We start from the raw sequence: 24605 nt of genomic DNA on the forward strand, positions 1-24605 counted from the left end.
GTCCGTGAGGAAACAGGGTGCAGTCCCAGAGATTCTTGCAGACAGTGTTCTGGGGAGGCCTCCCTGGGGAGGGGAAGTGTGATCAAAGATCTGCTCACCTAGTGAGCGGGAGGTGACTGACAAATGCAGATGGCAGAACACCCAGAGCCGAAGCGTGACGGAGACACCAAGAAACCATCACCTGAAGCGCTGACAAGCACCCGTGGCATCAGAACACCATTTATCTGGTCAACACCAAGACTCTAAGCCTCACAAAATGGGCAGAATCATCATTTACCCATTTGAGCTGGCATGTGTCCATTTCTACAGATCTGAATTTTGTTTTAAAGTCTTACATACATGAAAAAACATGTAGAAGCAAGTGGAGACAAAGCCAGAGGACACATTAATCCTTCAAACAAGGAAAGGTACAGGCAAGACACTTGACTCAATGCTTTTCCTTCACAGAAGTCTAGTGACTTGGAGCTGCGCTTCCAGCTCTACTTAATACTCACTCACACAGCCCTTTCACCAGGCTTGTCAGCAACCCCCAAAAGGGAACCCTGTGCCAGCACAGTCCAGCTGACCAGAGGTGAGAAGAGGCCTGGGAACATGAGTCATTGACATTCTGTGACTTTCTGGCAACTTGAGCCTCCACATTCCATGCTCAAGAGGACAGCCAGAGCTTAAGGGAACAGGAAGCAGTTCCTGTCCTGAGAAAACAGCAATAAGATCTCTGGGGGCATAACTCCACTTAGATTGAGATAATGTTCTTTAGACAGGAAGGTAGTAAGACTCAGCCACTCAGGTACCAAGACGGTATTCACTGACTTTCAGAGGGTACACAGTAGTTGGCAAAATGGATCCAAGACAGAGTTAGGATCCTGGTAATGATTCCCAACTCCCTACAAACCACTGTCCCTCCAGGACTCAATTCCCTGATCTATAAATTCAGGATGACTAGACCACATAATGCCTCCATTCTTCCCTTTCAGCTCAGAGACTAACAAAAAAAGCATTAAGAACACCCACCCCATCGTAGGACTGTCAGGACTAAATGAGATAAGCCATGTCCAGTGCTTGGCAGAGCACCTGGAAACTGCTCGATAGAATTCCGTGCTGCTGATGGTGGTGGCAGCCAGGGTAGCGGCAGTGATGATGAGGTCCGGCACCTAAACCTACCTCCTTCTATCAAAACACCACTGGCTTTCCACGTCCCACGTCCCAGGAAGGAAACCCTTCACAGCACCCACCACAATGTGCGAGATCATATGCTTATTTACACCATTCTGTACCGGGCCTTTCTCCCTGCATGCCACAGGCAAGGCAACTACATCTGCATTCATTCTCCACCAAACAGCAATGTGGAACAGAGTGCCAGGCATGCAGCAGGCTTTCATCGTATCTTATGAATGAACTGTGTATATGCAACAGAACAGCTAATACCAAATGACCTTATGACAGCATTCTGAGCACTTCATAGGGGTTCACTGATTTCTTCCTCATAATAACTCTGTAAGATGAGCACTATCATGATCCCCATTTCTCAGTTTAGGAAAAAGAAGGTCAGTAACCACCCCATGTTTATATGTGAACAGCACAAATGGGATTTGGACTCGAGCAGCCCCACTCTGAATCCCCCTCTCTGATGTCTATTGTAGCTTCACTAGAGAACCCAGCTTTGGCTGTAAGAAAAATCACCTCCCCCAAACTCAGGTATCTAAAAGTAAGGCCACGGCTAAGCCAAGCCCATAGGATCTTCCCTACCCCAAAGCAGCCATATCAGCACAAGATTGCTCCTCATTCATAGCCTTCACTCCCTGCCACCACCCCCAGCACTCTAACTTCTGCTTCTTCAAGTAGCAACAGGTTGTTATAGCAACTGAACTGGCACCAGAGTAGGGAGGAGGATGGGTAATTTTAGCATCACACGGGCAGAGTTTGGAAACTTCCACTTGGCCGCTACAGAGAACTTGCTGGCTCTGAGGTATTCCTGAATTTGTTCCCTCGGTGGCCTAGTAGAGGGATTGTTGTTTCTTTGTGTTCTTGCAAATGTACATAATTCTGTGATATACAGGTACAGTGTGGAGGTGGGGATGAGGAACAGGTATATTGAAAAAAAAAGAAAAAACAAAGGGGGAGGTATGGGAAATCAAACCCAGTGTCATCACCTTGTTCTTTGACAAGAATGAGAGAGAAGAATGTGTGTGAGGAGAAACATCTTTTGGTGAGTGCCTCTTTGCTATAAATTTTTTAATTCTTGTGTTTCTCACCATCTATTGCTCTCTGAAAAGTACCTGCTCCTGTCATGACCATCACTGACATCAGCCCAAAAGGAGCGCGCTCAGACTTCCCCTCCTCCTCCATGGTAACCATGGTAATCCCCAAAGCTGAAGCAAGGGAAGAGGCCAGAGTGAGAGGCGTCTGTGCTTGGGAGTTGGAGTGACTACTGGAAAGATGACTCAGTACATGGGTCTGCTCTGCCTCTGCCTCAAAGCTCTTTAGGACCCCCCAGAGCCGCTTCCATATTGGCAGGACTGGGAGGCACAGGCCCCAAGGCCACAAAAGAGAAGGTGCTCGTGGGGTCTGCACCAGTGAGAACTCAGGGAGGGACACTCGGCATTTTCCCATCTGTCCCTGGGCCTGTTCAAAGGCCTGGACAAAATCTTAGCAGAATAAGACTTCCTTTAAATTATACATTCCTTAACGTATGATGATACAATACCAATGAGCTTCAATTTCTTCATAAATGAAAACTGTAAAATTGGATGAGAAGTGCTGGAAAACTGGAAGAAAAATCTTGGCCGTGGTCCCTCCTTCAAACTAGGGTCATCCATCCCTCTGAATAACGGTGACTGACCAGAACGTCTCTTTCACGCCCTAATCATATTCATTTTCAGAAAGCAGAGGCACTTAGTTGGGGGTGGGAGAGACCACCCCTAGTTATGCTTCGGTTCTGTTTTTCCTACCTACAAGCAGGCACCTCTCAAGGCCATTTCACAACTGAGTAAAATCCAGTCTCAACAAGAGGGTGACATTGCCCAAGATCCCCTGCAGGTGGCGCAAGGGGCTGCAAGGCAAAAGACTCTACAAACAGGAAGAAAACCTTGAAAATTCTTTTGCTTTCATTGATTCCAACGAAAACATCTTGCCCATAGGTGGGCTCTAACACTCTACTGAAGGTCAACCTGGCTGGGGCTGTCTAGTGATTTATCACAGGGCGGGAAACCCAGGAGAATCCACCTTTAAAAAAATGAGTAACAGGTTAGAATCAGCCAAGTTTCAGCGACAGTCTTTCCAGGTCAGGGGTAACAAATGCTGACCTCTGGGTTGAAGCAATCCCACTTTTTGACTTGCACAGCATGCAATATATATTTTTTAATTATGTGCCACCAATTTTTTAAAGCTGGGAAATTTCACATAAAACTTTGACTTTTCAGTTTCTCTTGAAAAAATGTAAAGATCTAACAACAAAGGGCTCAATTTCACGCACAGCAAAAGTGGGCTAAGAAGAGGGTCCTCACATCCACAGGGGCCTATTTGCAACCCCTGTGCTAGGCCTCAGTCCTGACCTCTGCAAACAATACAATTCCATGGTGTCCAAACACACAGGTTAACTACTCACGCAAAGGAGGCACAGCTTCCACCTCTGGATGATTTATGAACTAGCACAACACAATTAGATACCAAAACACCGCAACGAGTGATCTGGGGTTGACCTCTCAGTCTTATTTCAGACACTAGGTGTTGTAGTTTCCAGACCTCCTGTCCTGAAATCCAAGAAGGCTTGCAAAATTCTCACCTTGGCAGCCCCAATCTGCTCCTTTCGAAACTTCTCCAAGGGAGTGATGAGCACTTCACTGGCGTTCTCAATCTGGAGAGGAAAAGCAGAGGTGTGGGGGAGGGGGGACACAGACGCAGGATCAGTAAAGAAGTAGGGCAGTTCGGCACAAAAAACACCCCCACGCCTCAGTATAAAATCTGAGTTAGCACGGTGCCTGTGTCACCTCTTCATAACACTTGAACCAACAGCACGCCAAATCAAAATTTAGTCATCGGTTCAAAATACAGTATTCTTCCTATGCATGAGTAAGACAGATTCTTTAAAAATAAAAATGAGAACCTTTAAAAACGTAAGCAACCACACTGAAGGCAGAGCGGAACTGGTGACAGAGTAGGGTCTAAATTTCAAGCTTCAGCTGACATCTTCTTGCAAATGCTCATTCAGCCAAGTTATATTTAAGTAGATATATTCAACCCTAAATCTAAGTTAACCCTCCCTGCAAAAAAAATAAACCCACCTTTGGTGACATAAAAACCATCCAAAACTGATTCTATGTAGCCCTCCCTACTAGTTCTGGACTGGGATCAAGACACTCGGGCCTCCTGGCTGCCTTTCAACTTAATCTCCCTGTGCTTACCCCCTCAGGTCCCGCCCTCCAACCACACTGTCACCTGAAAGTGAAAGTCGCTCAGTCATATCCGACTCCTTGCGACTCGGTGGACTGTACAGTCCATGGAATTCTCCAGGCCAGAATACTAGAGTGGGTAGCCTTTCCCTTCTCCAGGAGATGGTCCCAACCCAGGGACTTAAACCAGGTGTCCCACATTGCAGACAGACTCTTTACCAGCTGAGCCACAAGGGAAGCCCAAGAATACTGGCATGGGTAGACTATCCCTTCTCCAGTGGATCTTCCCAACCCAGGAATAGAACTGGGGTCTCCTGCATTACAGGCGGATTGTTTACCAACTGAGCTATCAGGGAAGCCTTGTCACCTGATTGCACCTCAAATGGACCAAACCTTACCCACTTCCGAAACTCTGCATTTGGTTGTTCTTTTAGACGTTCTGTTTCCAAATTCTTGTGCGGACAACTCATTACTTCTTGCAATTCAGTTTTCAGCTTAAATATCACCTCTTTAGGGAGGCTTTCTCTACCGCCAAAGTAATCCAAAGAAACCTCCCACCACCTCCCCAAGCATTTTCTTCAGAAGATGTAGACCAGCTGAAGCTCTCTGTTTCACCATTACAATATATGCACATACACGCCACTGTCTTATAAATGCTCACTTGTCCACCATCATGCCACTCACAGAAGACTGCTGAAACAAAGGAACACTCAAACCTTTTCAACAATTAAATAAATGAATGAACTGGTTCTTGGTTGGCTGCCAACTGTGTGACCACGGGCAAAACATTTAACCTCTCTGGGCTCTAATTTCCTCATCTGCAAAATAAGTGGGGTGAATTGTTCCAGCTCTAAGATTCTATGGTCTTTTCTAAGGCAGCACAACATTTTACAATCTCTCCTTTTAAGTCATTCACTGCTCACTCGTCACTCAACTAATTATTTCAGGAATCTCTTCGCAACAAAGCATTATTTTTCTAAATCACATGCCTATCCATTGCAATGAAACTAACAGAGTAAATACCAGAAGCCATAGATGGAGACAGCAAAGAACTAACCAGACAATGTGAAGGGGAGAAGGTGGCAGGTCTCTAAATTCATTGCCGTTTGCCTTTTTCTCACTTTTGAGAGCATTTCTGTTATAATATTTTAACTCTAGAGTGTTGCAATACTGTTTAACTTGCTTGATTTATACTGTCATTTGGCTCACTTATTTCATCTTTTCCACAAATCAAGTATAAATTTCAAACTCACAATCGTGCTCAGAGCCCCTAAGCCAGTGGTTCTCAATGTTAACTGAAAGCTAGGCTCACCTGAGGAATTTTTAAAATTCCCAGTCTCCAGGCCACGCTCCAGACCAATAAATCAGAAACTCTGTACCTCATTCCACGCATCAGTATCTTTTAAACTCCCCAAGTTGTTCCAATGGGCCTCCATGGGGGAGAATCCAGCCCTCACTAGATGCTAAATATACAAAAGCCCTAACTTCCCACCTGGGAATCAGGATACCCAAGTCCTTGTCCCAGTGCCTGCTACTGCATGCTACCAGTCTTCAGGACACCTCACTTTTTTGTCTGTCAAATAAGGGGCTGTACACAGTAAGGAATAAGGTCCATATGGATCTAAGATTCTATGACTATATAATTTCCACTCAGTTCTAAGCACTAAGCTAATATGGGAACACAGTAGCCCCTTCTTCACCCTTCAAGAACTCATACTTCCAATAGGACTCAAATATATGCAATGACTATCAAGACACTCCACATGCAAATCAGAGGTAGGAACTGGACATTCAGAAAATACAAAGGATGGCCAGGAAGGCTTCCCAAGGAAGGTACAGCTTTACCAGGCTAAGCTGAACTGAACACAAAGTTGTCACAAGGGAAGCAGGTTAGGGAAGGGGCTTGCGATGGCCAGATACTCGTACGCAGACAGCAGAAACTCGACTCACTGACATTAATAAGAAAATTGCAGAGGCAAGCTGAAAAGTATAATCCAGTCATTATTCCCTTAGCCCAGACCATAGCAATCTGCAGAGTATTCATCAGGATTTGCTTGCCACACCCCCCACCCCCAAATAACAACTCTGCCAAGAACCAGACTCAAAAGAATCACTTCCCTTTCTGAGGCACTAGCACATGCACAAACACACAAGCTTTGCTGTGCTTCCACCCACCACCCTCCTGACTCTGGTTCAAGAACCCAGCAGGGAGCAATCAAGGCAAACAGTGTCTCTCTCCACAGAGCAGAAAGTGACAGACTTCTGCTCTGGTTGAAGTTTTAAAGAAACACCTGCTTCTTTGATATCACTCACACTTGGGTTTGAATCCAGACTGTGCCACTTATTAACTGGGTGATTTTGGTCATATTACTTTACAGATGTAAATCTCAGTATCTTCATCTGGACAATGGGGATGATAAAGGTTCCACTTCACAGAGTCATCATGAGAGTTAAAATAGAAGATGCATGCCTACATAATGTCTTCGTAGAGCTTGTGAACTGAATTGCATCCCCTCCAAAATTAACACACTGAAGCCCTAACCCCTATTAAATTAAACAAGGAGGCCATTAGCCTGAGGTGGCTCTAATGCCTTAGCAGCCTACATAAGCAAACTAAAACCCAAGGCTTTAAGTCCCTCAAGGTTAAGAAACTGAAATCTAAGAAAATGAAACCAATCACAAACAACTAGACTTTTCCAAATAAGGAAACCACTTAAGCTACAGCCAATCAAATAATTTCCTTCCTTTGCTTCCACATCTGCTATATAAAAGTCTCTGCCCTGTGTCCTGTTGATGGGGTGCTCCTAACCATTTATGGGTTGGTTCTGCCCAATTTGAACCAATTTTTGTTCACATAAACTTAAAAATTTAACAAGCCTCAGTTTATCAACACTCACAATGTGGTAGTACTGATTTTGAGAGATGGAGCCTTTGGAGATAATTAGGTCATGAGGATAGACTCCTCATTATGGGATTAATGACCTTGTTAGAAGAGGCAGGAGAGCGGCCCCGACCTTTCTCTGCACTGTGAGGAAACAGCAAGGAGGTGGCAGTCTGCAAGCCAGGAAGAGGGCCCTCGCCAGGAACCAAATCAGCCAGCAACTTAATCTTGGACTACCAGTCTCCACAACTGTGAAAAATAAATGCTTGTTGTTTAAGCTACTCAGTCTATGGAAATTTGTTATGGCAACCTGAGCAGACTAAGACAGTACCTAGTCCTGAAACCACTGACTGTTAGTATGGGAAGAGAAACAAATGCTCATGGATGACTCTCCTCTGTGGCACTGTGGCCTAGAGACAAGCCCACCTGGGGACAAATCCAGCATGCAGCTTCATTCCTAATATCTTAGGAATAAGAGGGAGGCCCAAAAGAGCTTCTTGTGAATGCAAAAATCCCTCATCTGTGAATGCTGAACGACATCAGAATAAATCCTCATACAAAAGATATCTCTTAGAAACCTGGAGATCAGGGTTTGATTCCTGAATTTGCATACTGCCTCTCTTTGAAAAGCTTCTTATAGTTCCTATCATTTACTAAGTACCCATTGACTGGGTGCCTACCAACATGATAGGCACTGTGTTAAGTGCCTTAGAATTAACAACAGAGAGCTCTTGGATGAATTTAGTAAGGGGAGGAGAAGGAGAGCAGGGCAGGGCACTTTCATTCCCATTCTGCCAATAAGGGATCTGAGTTACATTCAAAAGATTTATTTCATCTAAAAGTTAAGTAATTCAAAAGATCCACCCTAAGTCATATACTTTATATACATATATATGTGTGTGTGTGTGTGTGTGTGTGTGTGTGTATACACACACATATATACACACACACCTTATAGTGAATCTTTAGGAGGGTAACTATGTGGTTCTAAGTTGTGCATGGTAAACCTTTAATATTTACAAAAGGCTTCAAAACCCAGCAAGGATGAGAAGATGAGGTTTGCTCATGAGCCTAGAGCACTCCAGTGGCAGAGCCTGGACTCAACCCCATTCTTCTGATAACAAACCCTGTGGTCCCTCAATGATCACACTGTCCATGACCAAGGGCAACCCAGCCATACTCACCATTCGTATCCGTTCATCTTCAAGATTCCTGAGGACGGTGGCAAACTCCTGTAAAGACCTTGCTGGAAAAGAGAAAGGGGTTGTGAGGTGGAAGTAGAGTGAAAGGCTCTTGGAAACCCTTCCAGATACAGCTATTATGTTATGGACTAAAATCCCTTGGCATGTGCAGAGGCCTAAAGACAACTCTTCCCAAGGCTCCCCTTGTCTTTTCATCACTAACCATTAAGGATGACCCCAAAATGCAGGATAATCCACTGGGAACTCAAGCTGGGGAAGGGTTTCCTTCAAGGAAAAGGCCTGCCTGTTCCTGAGAGTACCCAGGACTGATGGGATGCTGGCCAGCTCCCAGGCTGATGGGGTAGAGTTCTTCTCAGGAGTTCAAGGATTTCCTGCCCAGGATTCAACCTCCGCAACCTTTGTTGTGGGGCTGCGTCAGAACCCAACCTTTTCTTTGCACCAGAGTTAAACAAACAACGCCGCTGGCATTGGAAGCCACCTCTCTGCCTTGGGTTCCTCCTCTCTGAATCCTCAAGCCCCTTATTATTGCAACACAGTTGGCAGCGTAGCAGTCAGACGTAGACAGTCTCTTTCACTGAAATTATTCCAAACGCAACAAGCATTGCACACAATAGCCCTAAGGATATTGGAGACATCATGTATTGTTGGGAAAAGCATTCATATACTCAGGCATTACAACAATGATATGTTTTCACTGCTCGCAGCTATCTCCCAATTCCCTCTGCTCATCACCAGATTCTGATGCTCTGTAAGCCAACAGGGACTCCATAAGCATTTGGTGACTTAATTCAATGTAACTCGCTCAACTCCTGCTCACTTAATGGATTCAACCAATACACCCAATGGAAGAATAAGGTGTAAAGACTAGGATCTGGCAAAGACAGGTGTCTTGACATTGCAAATCCTCTGTGCTCAGTGGTGCCCACAGAAGATGGACAGGAAATGGTGAAGAGAGGCACAGTACAGTGGGGGAATAAATGGGAACCTCCGCTCTCAGTCTATTTGCTAAGGAAAATGCAAGGGGTAGGTGTTGGGGGGGGGAGTCGGGGGGGGGCAGTGAATGATGCAGACACCCAGCTTCTCTCCACATCCAAAGGCAAGGACAGCTACACAGCCCCAGCCAACTGCTGCCAGGGCAGAACGAAAGGTCGGCTTCACAGGCTCCCAGAAGCTGAAAAACTGAAACTTGACACAAATTCAATTTATACGGTAATTCAGTTTTAAAAAATGAGTGTCCAAGAAAACATGTCTGCATTAGGACCTCTGATCTAGCTCTTCTCCCATCTCCCCATGTTCTGCTTTTGCTCTAATCCTAAGGTACCACGTTTGGAATTAGGGAAAGAATGTCATGAAGCCAGCCAGAAGCAGCATGCTAGTGGAGGGTGGAGACAGGAGCCCCACCCCAAACCTTCCCATGCCCTCCTACAGGCCAGAGGCAGAGAGGCAATCCCAGGACTCCGAGGAAAAGCCCAGGAGAGCCCGAAGGCCCCTGATACTCACTTCACTCTGTTGGCTCTACTCTTAATATTGACTTCTTAATTTATAACACTTACATACTCGCTGTTCCAGGGGAAAGACCCAGGGAGGACGATGAAAGTGTGGTGAACAGTGCACTTTTTACATTCTTACATGTGGTTGTGACTTACCTATACACATTTCATCATCTGTTTCTGCGTCTCCTATGCACTGAAATTTAAATTCATTTAAGGAATCTGCAAACTTCCGCTTCGCTGAAGACAAATCTAGCAACAACAGCAAAAAAAAAAAGAAAGTAAAAAATGTGAATTACTGAGATAAATCTGCTTTCATATTTACTGCACTTTTCAGTCCTTGTAGTACAAAAAGCAGCTAACTCTGTTCCTGAGTCCATCTCAGAGCACAAAATAATGTCAATTCAAAACAGTAAATAACTGTCTATAACATGAAATAGCTGATTTGCTTTACAAGTCAGTACTTCTGCTACATTTGCTTTAACAAGTCTGGCCCTCTCTCTCTTAATTCCTCAAGCTACACAGCAAGTCCTGTCATCTCCACTTGATACAGGTGGGAATCCACTTGCCTAAAAATGTCAGGGTCACAGCCCACATTAGGATCTGTTCAGCCCTGCTCTGTCATTGACCCTCCACATGGTCAGTGAAGCTGCCCTCATGTCAGACTCAACAATACGCACCCCAGTCTAACACACACGACAAACAGGCATTAGGTGGGAGCTGGCAGAAAGGGCTTGGAACTGCACAGGAGCACCCGAACCTCCTCTTCTGACTCAAGGACACACAGGCCTGAGTTCTCAGAACCCTCTGGGCTCCCCTCAGAGGAGAGCAGCCGCCAGCCTGACAAAGCTCTGCCTGAACCAGATAGTTCCCTGGGTGACCTCGTTCCACCACTGCCACGAGAACAAAGCCCTGGCAATGTTCTGAGCTGGGGTAAAAAACGCACCCCACACATGGTATCGATAAAGAAAGCTCTCAGAGGCCCTTGTCAAATTTTAAAAACAAGCTTTCATTTAAGACAGTAATAAAAACCAATGACCCTTCCAGAACCCTCAGCTTCTGTTAAGGGTATAAACCACCGAGGTACCTTTAAGTGGCCTGACGGACAAGGCTGCTCGGCACAAATGTGCTTAACTTAATTCCATGTGCAGCCTTCCTGCAGATTAGGCTAATCATTCAAATTACCCTCGGACATGTTTCCCTCACTGAAGGGGAAATGGCATTATGTTCAAATTCCCAGAGGAGGGAAATATGAGGCATAACTGGCAGCGAGGTCTGGCTTTCATAAGGTACTAGGGGGAGTCAGGGGCGAGGGAGGGTTCTAGCTTCACAGATCAACAGAGCCTTCTGGAATAAAAGCATCCATGATACTCAGCACTTCTTTTTTAGTTCCTAAATTTGTCCCTTGAGGTTAGGGGTCATGCTTTTTCCATCTACTGGCTTGGTTTGTTTCCTCTCCATGTACTTGGCACTGTACCCTGCTCAGTACATGCTAAATAATATGTGTGTGGCAGGGGTGGGGAGAGCTATATACAAATTCAGCCCCCAGTAGTGAGCTCGCCAAATCCAGTGTTCACCCCAAGCAATGGAGCCAGGTGGGCTGTCCTGCTATTCTTGGGTCTGAGGCTCAGACCACTGCATGGTTTCCAGGGGCTCCTGCTCGGGGCTGCCCTCCCAACCTCAGCTCATATGACGCGGGTCCCAAGCTACCTATGCCTTGTGCAAGGCCCGCTACTCATCACCAGAAGAGGAAGGCACGGAGCAGAGGAGAACACAGGAGCCAACAGCCAGCAGTCTCTGATTCAGTCACTTTAATGGAATGGTTCTTGGCCAAAAGTATAAAGATTCTGGCAGAGAAATCTCTCAGGGCATCTCTTAAGATTGGCCAACCCAGGCTGAGAATATCCCCAAGAACACACATCACTCCCTGGCAAGTCAAGAAAGAAACAGATGCATCTGAAAGAACACTGTGGGGAGGACAGGGGTGCCAACAGTCAGGCAGGAAGAAAATGAGGAAGAATAATGTTTCTAAGTAGAAGACAAAGCTCTTCATGCAGTGCATGGAATGTGGGCAGGTGGTACTCAGTCTAGGCTTTGCCAGAATGTTTCTCTGATCAGGATTCACAGATAAAGGCCTGAGCAAAGAGTAAGAACAGGACTGCTTCTCTATCCACTCAGCAACCCTCCTGTGCCTCTCCAATAGGGCAAGTGAGACTCAAGCTGGACCCTCTTCTCAACAAGGTAGAAGAAAGGAGAAAAGTCAGCCAGGCTTGGGAAAGCTCCCAAACAGGCACCTGAAAACCCGTGCTGCCAATGAAGATTGAGCAGTGGCTAATGATGCACAATGGGGCCTTTGTGGGGCCTTCCTCGAGAGGCGCATGGAACCAGAAACAAGCCTGTAAGCTTACAACCAGAGTGTGACCCAACTTCCCTGTGTGGTGGCACACAGCACACCCCACCACAGCACACCCCGCGAAGTGCTGTGGGCCCCACGAAGCTGATAAAGAGGCTGGTCCCCTGGATGGGAGATTAGGTAATGAGTCCTGGTATGGAGTCAGTACTGGGCTGTGGGCCAGGAAGGACAGCTGGGTAGAGTGAGAAGCCCAGTCATCGGAATCTGAAAAGAAACTCACCATGGGCTTGAATGACACGTGCCTGAGAGAGAACTCTCCATGTAAAGGTACAGTGAACACTGCTGTTTCCCGGTTCAGCATCTACTCCCAGCCTTTGGAACAGCATTTCCAGCTCAACTACGAGAACCTCCCTTCTCCACTGGCGTTACATGGGGTCCTGGTTCTACACACTGGTCAACCCCTTCCCCAGCCCCTGGCCCTCACCTCAACCTCCGCCGCTCCTGGATTCACGTTTTAGCTCCATCACTGACCGGCTATGTAACTAACCCTGGGTTTAGTCATAAAGTCTCTAACATCTCACCTAATGCAAGTCATCATCCTCTGGGTGAGGAGACCCACCTAAGCTGTGGGGCTGCCAGGAGACCCACTGAGACACACGGGGTAAGTGCTCTGTAGGCTGTCAGCTTCTGTTCTAGGCAGGGCTGGGCTAGCCTTCCTTAATACATTAGTCCTCCCGTAACAGGACACAGGAAGGGAAGCACAATTACCTGTACTGAGAGTGGGAGATGTGAAGGGACTGACCAAAGTGCACATGACCTCTAAGACGCGGATCTGCAACTCTACCAAGCCCTCTGAACTGAGGCCCCTGGGGCACACTGCACTGGTCCACCCCATTAAGATCAACTCCTCTCTGTTACTTGGGACAATGCAGACAACATCAAAAAGAGAACACCCGAAAGCCACTGCTTCTTGGCTACTGCCACCCAGACAGGGTGCTGGCCTCTTGTGTAGGCAATCACGCTGGACATGCTGCACAGACACTTCTTTCTGGTGCCTTCGTTCTGATGAGTGCAGGAATCTCACACACACATTTCAGTACAAGGAGAGAAGGCAGGGAGGCTGGTGTTGGTGCTGGGTGCATGCCAAGCTTCGTGGCACCCTGCTCATATAACCCCACTGTTTCATGTTCAGGCAGCGCAAGACACAGCAAGGAGCCAAGCAGAGGCAATAATATTTACTTTTCAGAAACATCTGTTGCTAGAAAGGCAGAACGCTGGCCAGAGCAGAGGGAAGGCGTGACTGGCAGCCTCTGGGGAGGACAAGGATCTGCTTTACAGAGTAAGTAGGCTCTGCCGCTGAGTGAAGAGACCAGGCAGTGAAGGGACGAGGACGCAGCTGGAAGTCGGGGCCCTGACAGGCTGCTCCGAAAGCTGCTGCTCACTCACGAACCAAAGGAAACTGCCCTTCTCTTCCTGGAGATGCCACAGCGGATACTAACTCCCCAGAGATTAAGAGATTATACTCCCCAAATATAATCCTTTCTTTCACTGAAACAGGTAGGTATATCCTAATTTCTTAAGTTAGTTTATATAAGTTTTACCAGTAATAGCACAAGACAAGCCATTTCCTTTTGCTCCTGGGGTAAAACAACACACATGAGCACATGAACACACGGGCTTACACACGCGTACATAATGAAGAACTCAAGTAACCTCACAGTATGTTTATTATCGGTGCATCTGATCTCCAAAGTTAGCAAGACTGGATATAACTATGCTTAAAATGCTCTGCTACTCTGTCACTGTCCCTGGACCTAGAAACTCGTCCCAACGGCCGAGGGAAGCACTTGCCACAGGATTAACCTCTCGGCTGCTTACAAGTGCTGTTCTTGTGTGTACAACACCACCAAAGTCCCCAGGCCTGGTTAATCTCTCCCTTCTCTGAAAGCCAATTATACTTACTCTCTGCACCCCATCATACTGCATTTAGAATGATTCATGAGTGATTTTGAATTACAATGCACAATGAGTGTGTAGGACAGGGCTGGACAAGGTGGCCCTCAAAACCTGCTGCATCGATCTGCTTGGCCAAAGAAACACAAGTTGGTTTGTGTAGAATGTCAGATTCTTTAGATAAGAGGACCAACATTGAGAGCCGAGAGGAGGACATGAGCCCCAGAGAGGTTGCAGCTTTTCCTCAGAAGCATCACTCTCAGGTAAAGCTCAACACTCTCAAAACGAAATCCTCTCTTCTCTCCTACCGGCTCCCCAAAGAGCCAACCACAGGCCACTTCCTGTGTCCCTACTTAGACAAAGGGCACCACCATTCAGCATGCCACAAAGTTCAGAGACAGACACCTGCGTGGTATCTTTGGCAGCAATCGCTCTCCTCAAGTCTGTCCATTTGGCTTCCTGCGCATTTGAGTTCTGCACACTCCTGCATCAACACCAGCAACCTGTAAACCAAAACCTCCATTGCCTGGATAACTGAAACTGCCCCTTCCTCGTCTCCCAACTTTGTCCCTCCATTGGCTCTCCACCCAACCATGCCAGCTCCAGCAGTGAACCCTGCAATGGCTTCCCAGAGCTCTAAGGACACAGACCAAAGCCCCCCACCCCCCGACCCCCCACCCACCCCCGCACACCGAGGCCTAAAAGGTTTTGCAGGATCTGGGCCGCCACCTTATCTGCTTAGGGTCTCCCAGAATGGTAAGTTTCGTAAGAATGATGACTGTGTTCCTTCATGTTCACCACTGTATCCTGAGAACCTAGCACAGTGACTGGTTGAGAGAGGGTGTCACTGAAAGAACAAAGGGAGAGAAGAAACTGGCCACTCCACAGATCATCACACTCATCAAAGATGATATTCCCAATTTTATGCTTGATGAGTGAAGAAAAAAAAAGATTAGGTACATTAGGTGAAACTTTCCAACTATGCAAGTCTGGTCAGAGCTTACCACATAAGAATGTGGTTACTATTAACATATAGCCACTTGTCCTGACGCTGTCCATTAAGGAAGATTCCCACAGAACTGAAGAAAGAGATGCCAGCAAGCACATAAAACAAAACCTTCTCTATACCAAGTGACCAGGAAAATGAGCTACAAATATGGTCACTGTTGGTCACAGCCAGGTGTCCCTTTTCAGCCCCAGCACATCCCCACGCCTGGCGCTAACACAGGTGAAAGCAGAATTCCCAGTGACTCTTCTCTTTCCCCATATGTGGACAAGCTGAGAACACATTCTACCAAAAACTGTGCTTGGAGAGAGGCATTTCCCAAGTCACACGTGGCATTTTAAACTGAGTTCTATTGCTTAAATTGTAAGAAAAGCAAGTGATGTCTCCTTGTTCAAGGCCATTCTACAGCCTGAACTCTATATTATGACATAGGCAAAAGGAAACAGACCATGTTCAAATACATTTGACTAATTTCTGTGATGTGCAGTCTTGCCTATAGCTTCTGGGTGGCAAGTGACTATGTCAGGGAAGGTGTGCCAAGACTCACAGAGAAACAACAGGGCCAATCTTCATCCTGTCCCACTGATGAAGACACCCACGAGAGGAGGGAAGTGTCCAGTGGATGCTCAGTCAGCAATAGAGAGAGGGGCCCTATCCTCCATGGGGGAGCAACTGTCCTAATACATCCCAAGAACCTCTCTTGGTCTCATCCATTCAAGCCTGAGACATGGAGCGGAAGGCTGGAGGGCTGAAGTCACCACCAGTGTCTTCTGCATTCTTTCAAACATGGCTGAGAAGCCTCGGAAAACCTCTCACCTCTCCAGATGATAATATGCCCACCTCCCACATCAGTCACAACACAGCTCACAATCTGCATTCTGAGTACATATCTGCATGTTTTCCTAGGGCCATTTTCCCTACAACTGTATTTCTTAAATGAGGCCATAGCCAGCACTGACTCTGGAGAATTTGTTTTTCCAACCAGAGCACTAAAGCTAATGAAATTTTCAGGGTTGATTTTTAACATGAAATCAAAAAGAACAAAGAAAGGTGTGTCAACCTTTTCCAGATGAGGTTTCTAATTCCATCTACATGAAAAGATCGTTCAAGGAAAATGCGGAAGATCCAAACTCACCTTTATGTAAATCAAAACAACTTTAAATATATTATTTATTGGATACTTTACTATGTAACATGTACCTACTAAGCAATTTAAATCATTTCATCCCTACAACCATTGTACTGAGCATGTGTTATTACTCCCATTTTCAAATGGGTAAATGGATTCAGAGAGTTAAATAACCTGTCACAACCACATAGTTAATAACTGGTAGTCTAAGAACTTGGTTCCTCTGATGCCCAAATTCTTAACTATTATACCATAATGCCTAATTTACTCAAATATTTGAGAATCTGATAGCAATGTACTCAAAGAAATAAAAAGATGGCACATATCTATTCCATATCCTTGAGGAGAATACAATTTAGAAGGGTCTACTCAGTGCTATGGTACAGAATCCACCTGCCATCACAGGAGACCCAAGAGACATGGGTTGGATCCCTGTGTCAGGAAGATCCTGTGGAGAAGGAAATGGCAATGAGTTCCAGTCTTCTTGCCTGGAAAATTCCATGGACACAGGAGCCTAACAGGCTATAGTCCATGGGGTCACAAAGAGTCAGACACAACTGAGAGACTGAGCATGCATACATGCACTTAATGTATACAAATTTATACATTAAAGCAGTGCATGCTAAGGCAAAAAAGTAGCCACAGAAGTATAAAAGGGATATTATTTAAGCTGGGGCCATGGGAGGAGGCTTCCCAGGGGGGAAAAAAAAAGAAGTGGCATTTGAAGTGTACTTTAAAAGTTTAGTACTATCTGAATATCTAGAGATGGGAAGAGGTGCAAGGCAGGGGAGAGAGACATGCAAAGGTATTCTAGAAGTAGGAAGGGGAAGCAAAGAGATGCAAAAGCAGAGGACCTACCCAGAAATAGCAGGAAGTTCAGCTTGAAGGATATAAGACTAGGAAGAGAGCTTTGAATCAAACTCTGCAAGAAACTGAATGCCAAGCTAAGGAATTTGAACTTCATCCCCAAGAAAATGGAAACCAGATTTTTATACAGAAGAAAAACTAGATCAACTTAAACACTGATTAAGCCTTTCACTGACAGGCTAGCCCAGAACTTAGTTTGGGAACTTCTACTCTGACGTTCCATCCCATTTCACTCAAGAACAAGCAACCACAGTCAAGAGGCTTTCTCCCTGTGGTATAACACCTCTCAAACTGGACACTGGTGCACAGGCCACCCAGTCTGGAGATAACGAGACCATGAGGAATTCAAAGAAACTCTGCTCCTTACTAAAACCTCCAAGTTCAGGTCCAAATATGAGGGGTCAGTAGCATCATCATTCCATATACATAATAACAGCTGACTCTTGAACAAGATGGGGCTTCTTTGATAACTCAGTTGGTAAAGAATCCACCCGCAATGCAGGAGACCCGGGTTCAATTCCTGGGCCAGGAAGATCTGCTAGAGAAGGGATAGGCTATCCACACCAGTATTCTTGGGCTTCCCTTGCGGCTCAGCTGGTAAAGAATCTGCCTGTAATGTGGGAGACCTGGGTTCAATCCCTGGGTTGGGAAGATCCCCTGGAGAATGGAAAGGGTACCCACTCTAGTATTCTGGCCTGGAGAATTCCATGGACTGTATAGTCCATGGCATCGCAAAGAGTCCGACACGACTGAGCGACTTTCGCTTTCGCTTGAACAAGATGGGGGTTAATCACATATAACTTACAGTTGTCCCTTCATATTCATAGTCCTCCCTTCATATTCACATTTCTTCCACATCTGCAGATTTCAAGCAACCACAGATCACGTAGTACTGTAGTATTTGCAATTGAAAAATATCCACATACAAGTGGATCCACATGGTCTAAGGGCCAACCGTATATACAAATGATTCATACAAAGACATCTGTATTTTCCAAGTGCTAATTAGCTTTACCTCATAAAAATATTGAGAGTTTAAGTGATGGGAAATTAAGGACTAACTGAATGACAGTGCATATCACATAGCAGGTGCTCAATGAACATTTGCTAATCAATTATCATTATGTTAAGTGATTCAGCATCAGATCTACAATGTGCAAAAATTAATAAAAATAAGTGAACTCTAATTAAAATAAAGTCAGAAGGCCAGAAGGGCAAGCTCTCGTGCCCTACAAAGTTAGCAAAGCTCAAGAAGAAAAAGACTTCCCCTTCTTGCCTGGCGAAAGCTTAGCCAACGAGAGACTGTCACAACTCAGCCAATGAAAACCGACTATACTTTAAACTCTCCATTCCTCCATAGGATTCTTTGTTTTCTACAGCCCTCCCAGCTTTCTTTTCCCCTCTTTGAAAAAGTTCTCTTCTCCTTGCTGTACTGGGACTCGTGTGTAGCTCACCACGATTGTAAACTCCAAAATGCAAATCTTTGTTGATTCCGAATCAACCCACTTTTGCTGGAGAAGTAATTGTCAGCCTATCTATGTCAAGATTTTGGTGGCTTGTGTGGGGATCCAGAGAAGACCCCAATGACTCCAAGGCTGGTGATCAAACAGATGTGGTACCCACTTAATGTCCATTGTTGCTCACTGCTTTTCTCACCAACCCTGGGGTTTAAGGCTAAGTTTTTCCTCCTCTCTCCATCCAAATCCAAGCTTCTGCTCTCTTTACGTTTTGAAGTTCTCCAGGTTTTACTTGAAATCTATTTTAAGGCCTCATCCTTTCTTATTAGGTCTTGTTTCTGATAGGCCTTATTCTATCAATATATTCAAGTACTAGCCTGACATTTCAGCCTGATTTCTAGGCTGTTACAATTCAAACTGTGTTGGTCTTCCATTCATTTCTTTTGGAACAGGGCTGCTTCACTGGACCTGTGCCACTTGAGCCGTTGGCCTGATTCCTTTTGAAGCAAGAGCTATTCTACTGGAACTGTGCTGTTAAGCCTTTGATGTAACTCCTTGGGGACTAAACTGCTCTAGTGGAACCATGTGTTAACATCTTTGGCTTGACTCCTTCAGAATTAGGCTGTGTCATTAAAGCTGTGCTGTGCAGGCTCTTCCAGGACCAGACTGTTCCCTTAGGATTGGCTGGTATTAGGCCTGCATGCTATTTGAGCTGTTTAGGAAAGATTCGGGGCAAGAGGAGAAGGTGATGACAGAGAAAGAGACGGTTGGATGACATCACTGACTGAATGGACATGAGTTGGAGCAAACTCATGGAGATGATAAAGGACAGGGAAGCCTGACGTGCTACAGTTCATGATGTCACAAAGAGTCAGACACGACTTAGTGACTGAACAACAGGCTATCTGAAAATTACTCATTGCTCAAGAGAAAAACTTTTGAGCAATGGGAACCCAGTTATGTGTCTATTTTGAGGGCATTCCCCACACCAGGATTCCAGCCAGTTTTGTTTAAATACACAATCCTTCCTCACACGTTTCTAACTAAATGGACATACCTAACAAAAGGCAATTTAAAACATCAAAGCCTTTATGAGGAACTTTTAAAATCCCAAACTTTTCTTAAAACCAAACTAAAAACCATAGCTCAAAACTTTGAAAAACTGAATGAAATGTCTATTGTGACTGGTATTTTGAGGCTTCCAAACATTATTAGGAGCCCAAATTGCCTTTCTGCAAAATAAGATTTAAAAATAACTAAGACAAACAAATGATTAAAGAAATGTAAAGTGGCTTCTGACGCTTCCAGCTCCTCTTCCTGAGCTGTCTCAGGCACTGTCTCCAGGGTCACCTTCCTTTCCCTCTATGCTGCCTACACCTCTATTCCCTCAATTCTCCCATACTAATTCTCTGGCCCAACTTCTCCTAAAACTCTTCACTCCCTTTTCCTCTAAACCTATCAGAACTTGAGCCTATAAAATCAACCTTTCTGAGGATCCTGAGGCCAAACTCTTAATTTCTTATGTTCCCAGGACTAAAGCTGAATTGAAAACCACAAAGATTATTTTCCCAAAGTAACCAAAAATCCTCATATATTTGCTGAGAAATTTAATAAAGCATTCAAATTTATCAACCTTACTGCTCTGACTTGTATCAGCTAGTTCATATGCTTGTGAATGAAGGCCAGAACCAGCACTGAATAAAAATTGCTAATGGGAAAAATCCTGAAGGTCTCTAGGATTACAACTGGGAGACCAGCCCACTGATTTCTGTTATTAACAGGCTCAGGCAATCACTAGGCAACTTCATCAGGCAATCCCTAGGGCTTTTCCAAAGTCTGTTGACAGAAACAAAATTCAGGAATTCAGACAAAAATCTGATGAGCCAGCCTGTTCATAAGTATTACAATTGACAATGTTATTTTTTAAAGAAATTCTGGTCTTTCTTCAGATATTGATTCCATTTGCCTAGCTTTTAGCTCTGTGTTTACTAATGGGCTGAACCGAGACCTTTCCCTTCTAGTAAAAAGGACCAGGATAGAATGAGGAACTATGTCCACTCCAGATTTAGTTAATCTGGCAAACTAGCTCTCTCACACTGGGTGAGTCACCTAAAAGACTGCTATAATTCTTAATCTTCAACTACAGCAAATTAAGGTCGCAAAATGAAGCCCAAACCCTCCTAGTTTCTATTATCACAAAGAGCCGAGACATTGGAAAAGAGATTATAAACTTTAATGTTTCAGGTACCTTCTGCTGTCTAACCAGCCTTTCCAATGTCCTCCCAATTCTCAATCGCGGAACTCCAAGGAGGCTCTTTCCAATCCTCCCTCTTAATCGGCTTGGAGAAACATTTCTCCAGATTATGGATGAATTTCTTCCAGTCCTGACACTGGGGCTATACTCTCGGTACTCAACCCCACTATAACAAAACAACCCCTGCCTCAGGACACTAAATCAATTTAAATAGTGGGGATCTCCGATGAACCTCAGAGATTCCTGTTTTGAGTCTATCCACTTTTGTGTAGACTCTTTGAGAGATAAATACCTTTTTCTCTGCAGTTCCTCCGCCCCATCCATTTAATAGGCTTAAACTTCTTAGAAAAGTATCATGGCAAAATTTCTTTCTCCTAAAAGGGGAAAATAACTCTAGAATTTAACAGCAGTCATCAAAGCAACCGACCAGGTGAATTAAATGACCCATTGAGGTCTTCTATTTGCTCCATTTCTGACAACACTAGAGTAGGGTCTGGAAACACGGATCATCTGTTCCTATTGAAGCAGCTACCAACCTTATGTGCAAAATCTCCAAGATGATATTGGAAAAATTCATAATGCACCTCCTATCAAGATTCAAACAGATCCCTCAAATCTCTCCCCAGAATTAATCAATACTGTATAAGAAGCCCTTCAAGGTACAAAGCCCATAACAGAAGATTGAAAGTCCTTGCCCTCGACACTACTTCTTGTAATACTCTTATTTTGCTAGTAAGAAAATCTAAGGGCCGCGTATGGAGGTTTGTCCAGGATCTCTGAGTAAGAAACATTACCTCTTGACACCTTGTTGTTCTTAACCCTCATACATTACTAACATTCATTTCCATGCAAGTAAATTCTGTGTTGTAATTGATCAATGTAGAGCATTCTTTAGTATTCCAGTTGAAGTTAGCCAACACCACTTTGCCTTCACTTGAAAATAAAAAAGAATTCACCTTAAGAGTATTGCCTCAGAAATTCATTTCTCACAAACCATGGAGGCTGACTTGGATGATAAAAAGTTCTTGGGAGGTTCTACTTTGCTGCTATATGTTGATGGTTTACTTCTTTATTCTTCTCAAGCCTCCTCACAGGAAGGTAACATCCACTTGCTAAAGCATTTAGCCTTAAAGGGACATAAGGTCAACAAGGAAAAACTGCAGTTTACCAAAACCCAGGTTCAATATTTAAGGTAACTGATATCAGAACAAAGGTTCCACCTAGATCCCAATAGGATTCAAAGTGTCTTAAGTTTCCCCAAACCCAAAACTAAGCACCAACTGCAAGGGTTTCTCAGGCTAGTTAGCTACTGCTGATTCCAAATTTCGCTCTTATGGCCAAACTTCTATGTAATTTGCTAAAGAACTAACACCTTGGCTTAATTTTATAAGAACTCATCCACACAGACTTTAAAACACTGAAGGAGAATTTGGTTAACCCATTTGCCCTTGGGCAGTCCAATTATCAGATTGCCTTTTTCCTTTTTGTATAGATAAATGAATGGAAGGGAATGTCCTTGGAGTACTCACCCAAAAACATGGGGACCACCACGAACCATATGGTATTAGAGCCAGCAACTGGGCACCATCCATGACACAGGGACAAATCTTGACTTAGAGCCAAAACTGCCATTGCCCTTTAGGTTAAGGCCAACAAGAGTATCACTGTGAGATCTCCTTTAACAATTTCTCTACTTCATGTACTAGAAGCCCTGATGAATTTGCATCACACTCAACTTTTCTCCGGAGAAGGCAATGGCACCCCACTCCAGTATTCTTGCCTGGAAAATCCCATGGACGGAGGAGCCTGGTAGGTTGTAGTCCATGGGGTCGCTAAGAGTCGGACACGACTGAGCAACTTCCCTTTCACTTTTCACTTTCATGCATTGGAGAAGGCAATGGCAACCTACTCCACTGTTCTTGCCTGGAGAATCCCAGGGACGGGAGAGCCTGGTGGGCTTCCATCTATGGGGTCGCACAGAGTCGGACACGACTGAAGCGACTTAGCAGCAGTAGCAGCAACTTTTCTCAGTCACCTTACCTCCTATGAAGTCCTTTTGTTAACTGCTCCTCACTTAACTACAATATTACATTATAATACACTTAACCTAGTTACTCTTCTCCCCTGTCACCAAAAAAAGTCCTTCACAACTGCTCGATGCTGGCAGATCACCTCCTGACTCTGTGAGATCACCTCCTGACTCTGATATTCTGCAGTAAATTCCTTTGGGTAAGGTTTACTTCTCATGGTTCACTGATGGTTCTTATTTAAAAGATGACAACGATGAATACTGGACTGGATATGATATCGCAACTCCTTTTAATACATTGAGGCAGCATCTTAACCTATGGCCACTTCAGCTCAACAGGCTGAATTACACACTCCTACACAGGCTGATACTTAAGCTGAGGGCAAAACTGCCAATATTTATACTGACAGTAGATAAGCTTTCAGAGCAGCTCATGATTTTGGAATGTTGCAGAAGCAACACAGTTTCCTTACTTTCAGCAGAAATAAAATTTAAAATGGCCCATGTATACAGGAATTATTGGATGTGATACTTTAACCCACCACTTTATAGTTATTAAGATCCCAGAGCATTCTAAGCTTGATTCTCTGGAAAAGTGAAAGTTGCTCAGTCATGTCTGACTCTTTGCGACCCCATGGACTGTAGGCCACCAGGCTCCTCTGTCCATGGAATTCTCCAGGTAAGAGTACTGGAGTGAGTTGTCATGCCCTCCTCCAGGGGATCTTCCCGACCCATCGATGGAACCCAGGTCTCCCTCATTGTAAGCACATTCTTTACCGTCTGAGCCACCAGGGAAGCCCGATTTTCTAGAAGCTAAGGGAAATCACTTCGCTGACTTTTCTAGAAGAAATGCTGCTCTAAAAGAAATTAAGAACAGCCAAACCTCTGTCATGGTTCAAATAAATTTTTCCCCAAACAGGAATTTAGAAAAGCTGGCTACAAAAGCATAATAACTGGACTCAAAAAAGGAAAAACAAGATTAAAAATTCAACAATTGTTTGTTTGATTAAAAAGATAAGGTGCTAGTTCATACCAAATAACAACCCAGTCATATTGCAGACTCTAAAATTCCCACTCCTCACCACTGTGCATCCATTCAGCCATTGGTCTACTAATAAAATGGCAGCATTTGTGAATCAATATTGGCAGGGAACATTAACAAGACTGCTTAGAGTGCCTACCTCACTCGTCCCACTTGTCCAAAGTACAACCTAGAGAAAGCTGGATACCGCTCTCTGATATTGAAACTGCCTAACAGGTCATTCAAGATATAGCAAAGAGATTTCATACAACTTCCTCCCTCTTGTTGATATAAATATATTTTGGTCACTGTATGTTTTCACGTTGGACTGAATGAAGCCTCCCCTTGCAGACAGCCTCTTCTGTCTTTTGGAAAAGATTGTCCCTACTTGGAGAACTACTCTCAGTCTTCATAATGATCATGGAACCTACTTTATTGGTCAAGTACTTCAACAAATCTGTGCTACCTGGCCAATTTAATAACACTTTACTGAACTTACCACCCTCAATTCTCTATTTTAGTTGAATGCACTAACGGCATTAAGACTCACTGGCAAGGTTGGTTCAAGATGGTGG

General features: G+C 44.6%; 1 protein-coding gene across 5 annotated transcripts in view; it reads right to left on the minus strand.

Annotated features, from left to right (window-relative positions):
• Nucleotides 1–24605, minus strand: part of ARHGAP26 (Rho GTPase activating protein 26) — a 468401-nt gene that overhangs the window by 331020 nt on the left and 112776 nt on the right. For all 5 annotated transcript variants that reach the window (XM_045166568.1, XM_045166569.1, XM_045166571.1 and 2 more), the window contains exons 2-4: nt 10118–10213; nt 8454–8515; nt 3782–3853 (exon numbers count right to left, since the gene is read on the minus strand). In XM_045166568.1, coding sequence (XP_045022503.1) covers nt 3782–3853; nt 8454–8515; nt 10118–10213 — 230 coding nt within the window. The remainder of the gene's footprint in view (nt 1–3781; nt 3854–8453; nt 8516–10117; nt 10214–24605) is intronic.

This window comes from Bubalus bubalis, chromosome 9 (assembly GCF_019923935.1).
Source record: "Bubalus bubalis isolate 160015118507 breed Murrah chromosome 9, NDDB_SH_1, whole genome shotgun sequence".
Classification (NCBI taxonomy): Eukaryota; Metazoa; Chordata; class Mammalia; order Artiodactyla; family Bovidae; genus Bubalus; species Bubalus bubalis.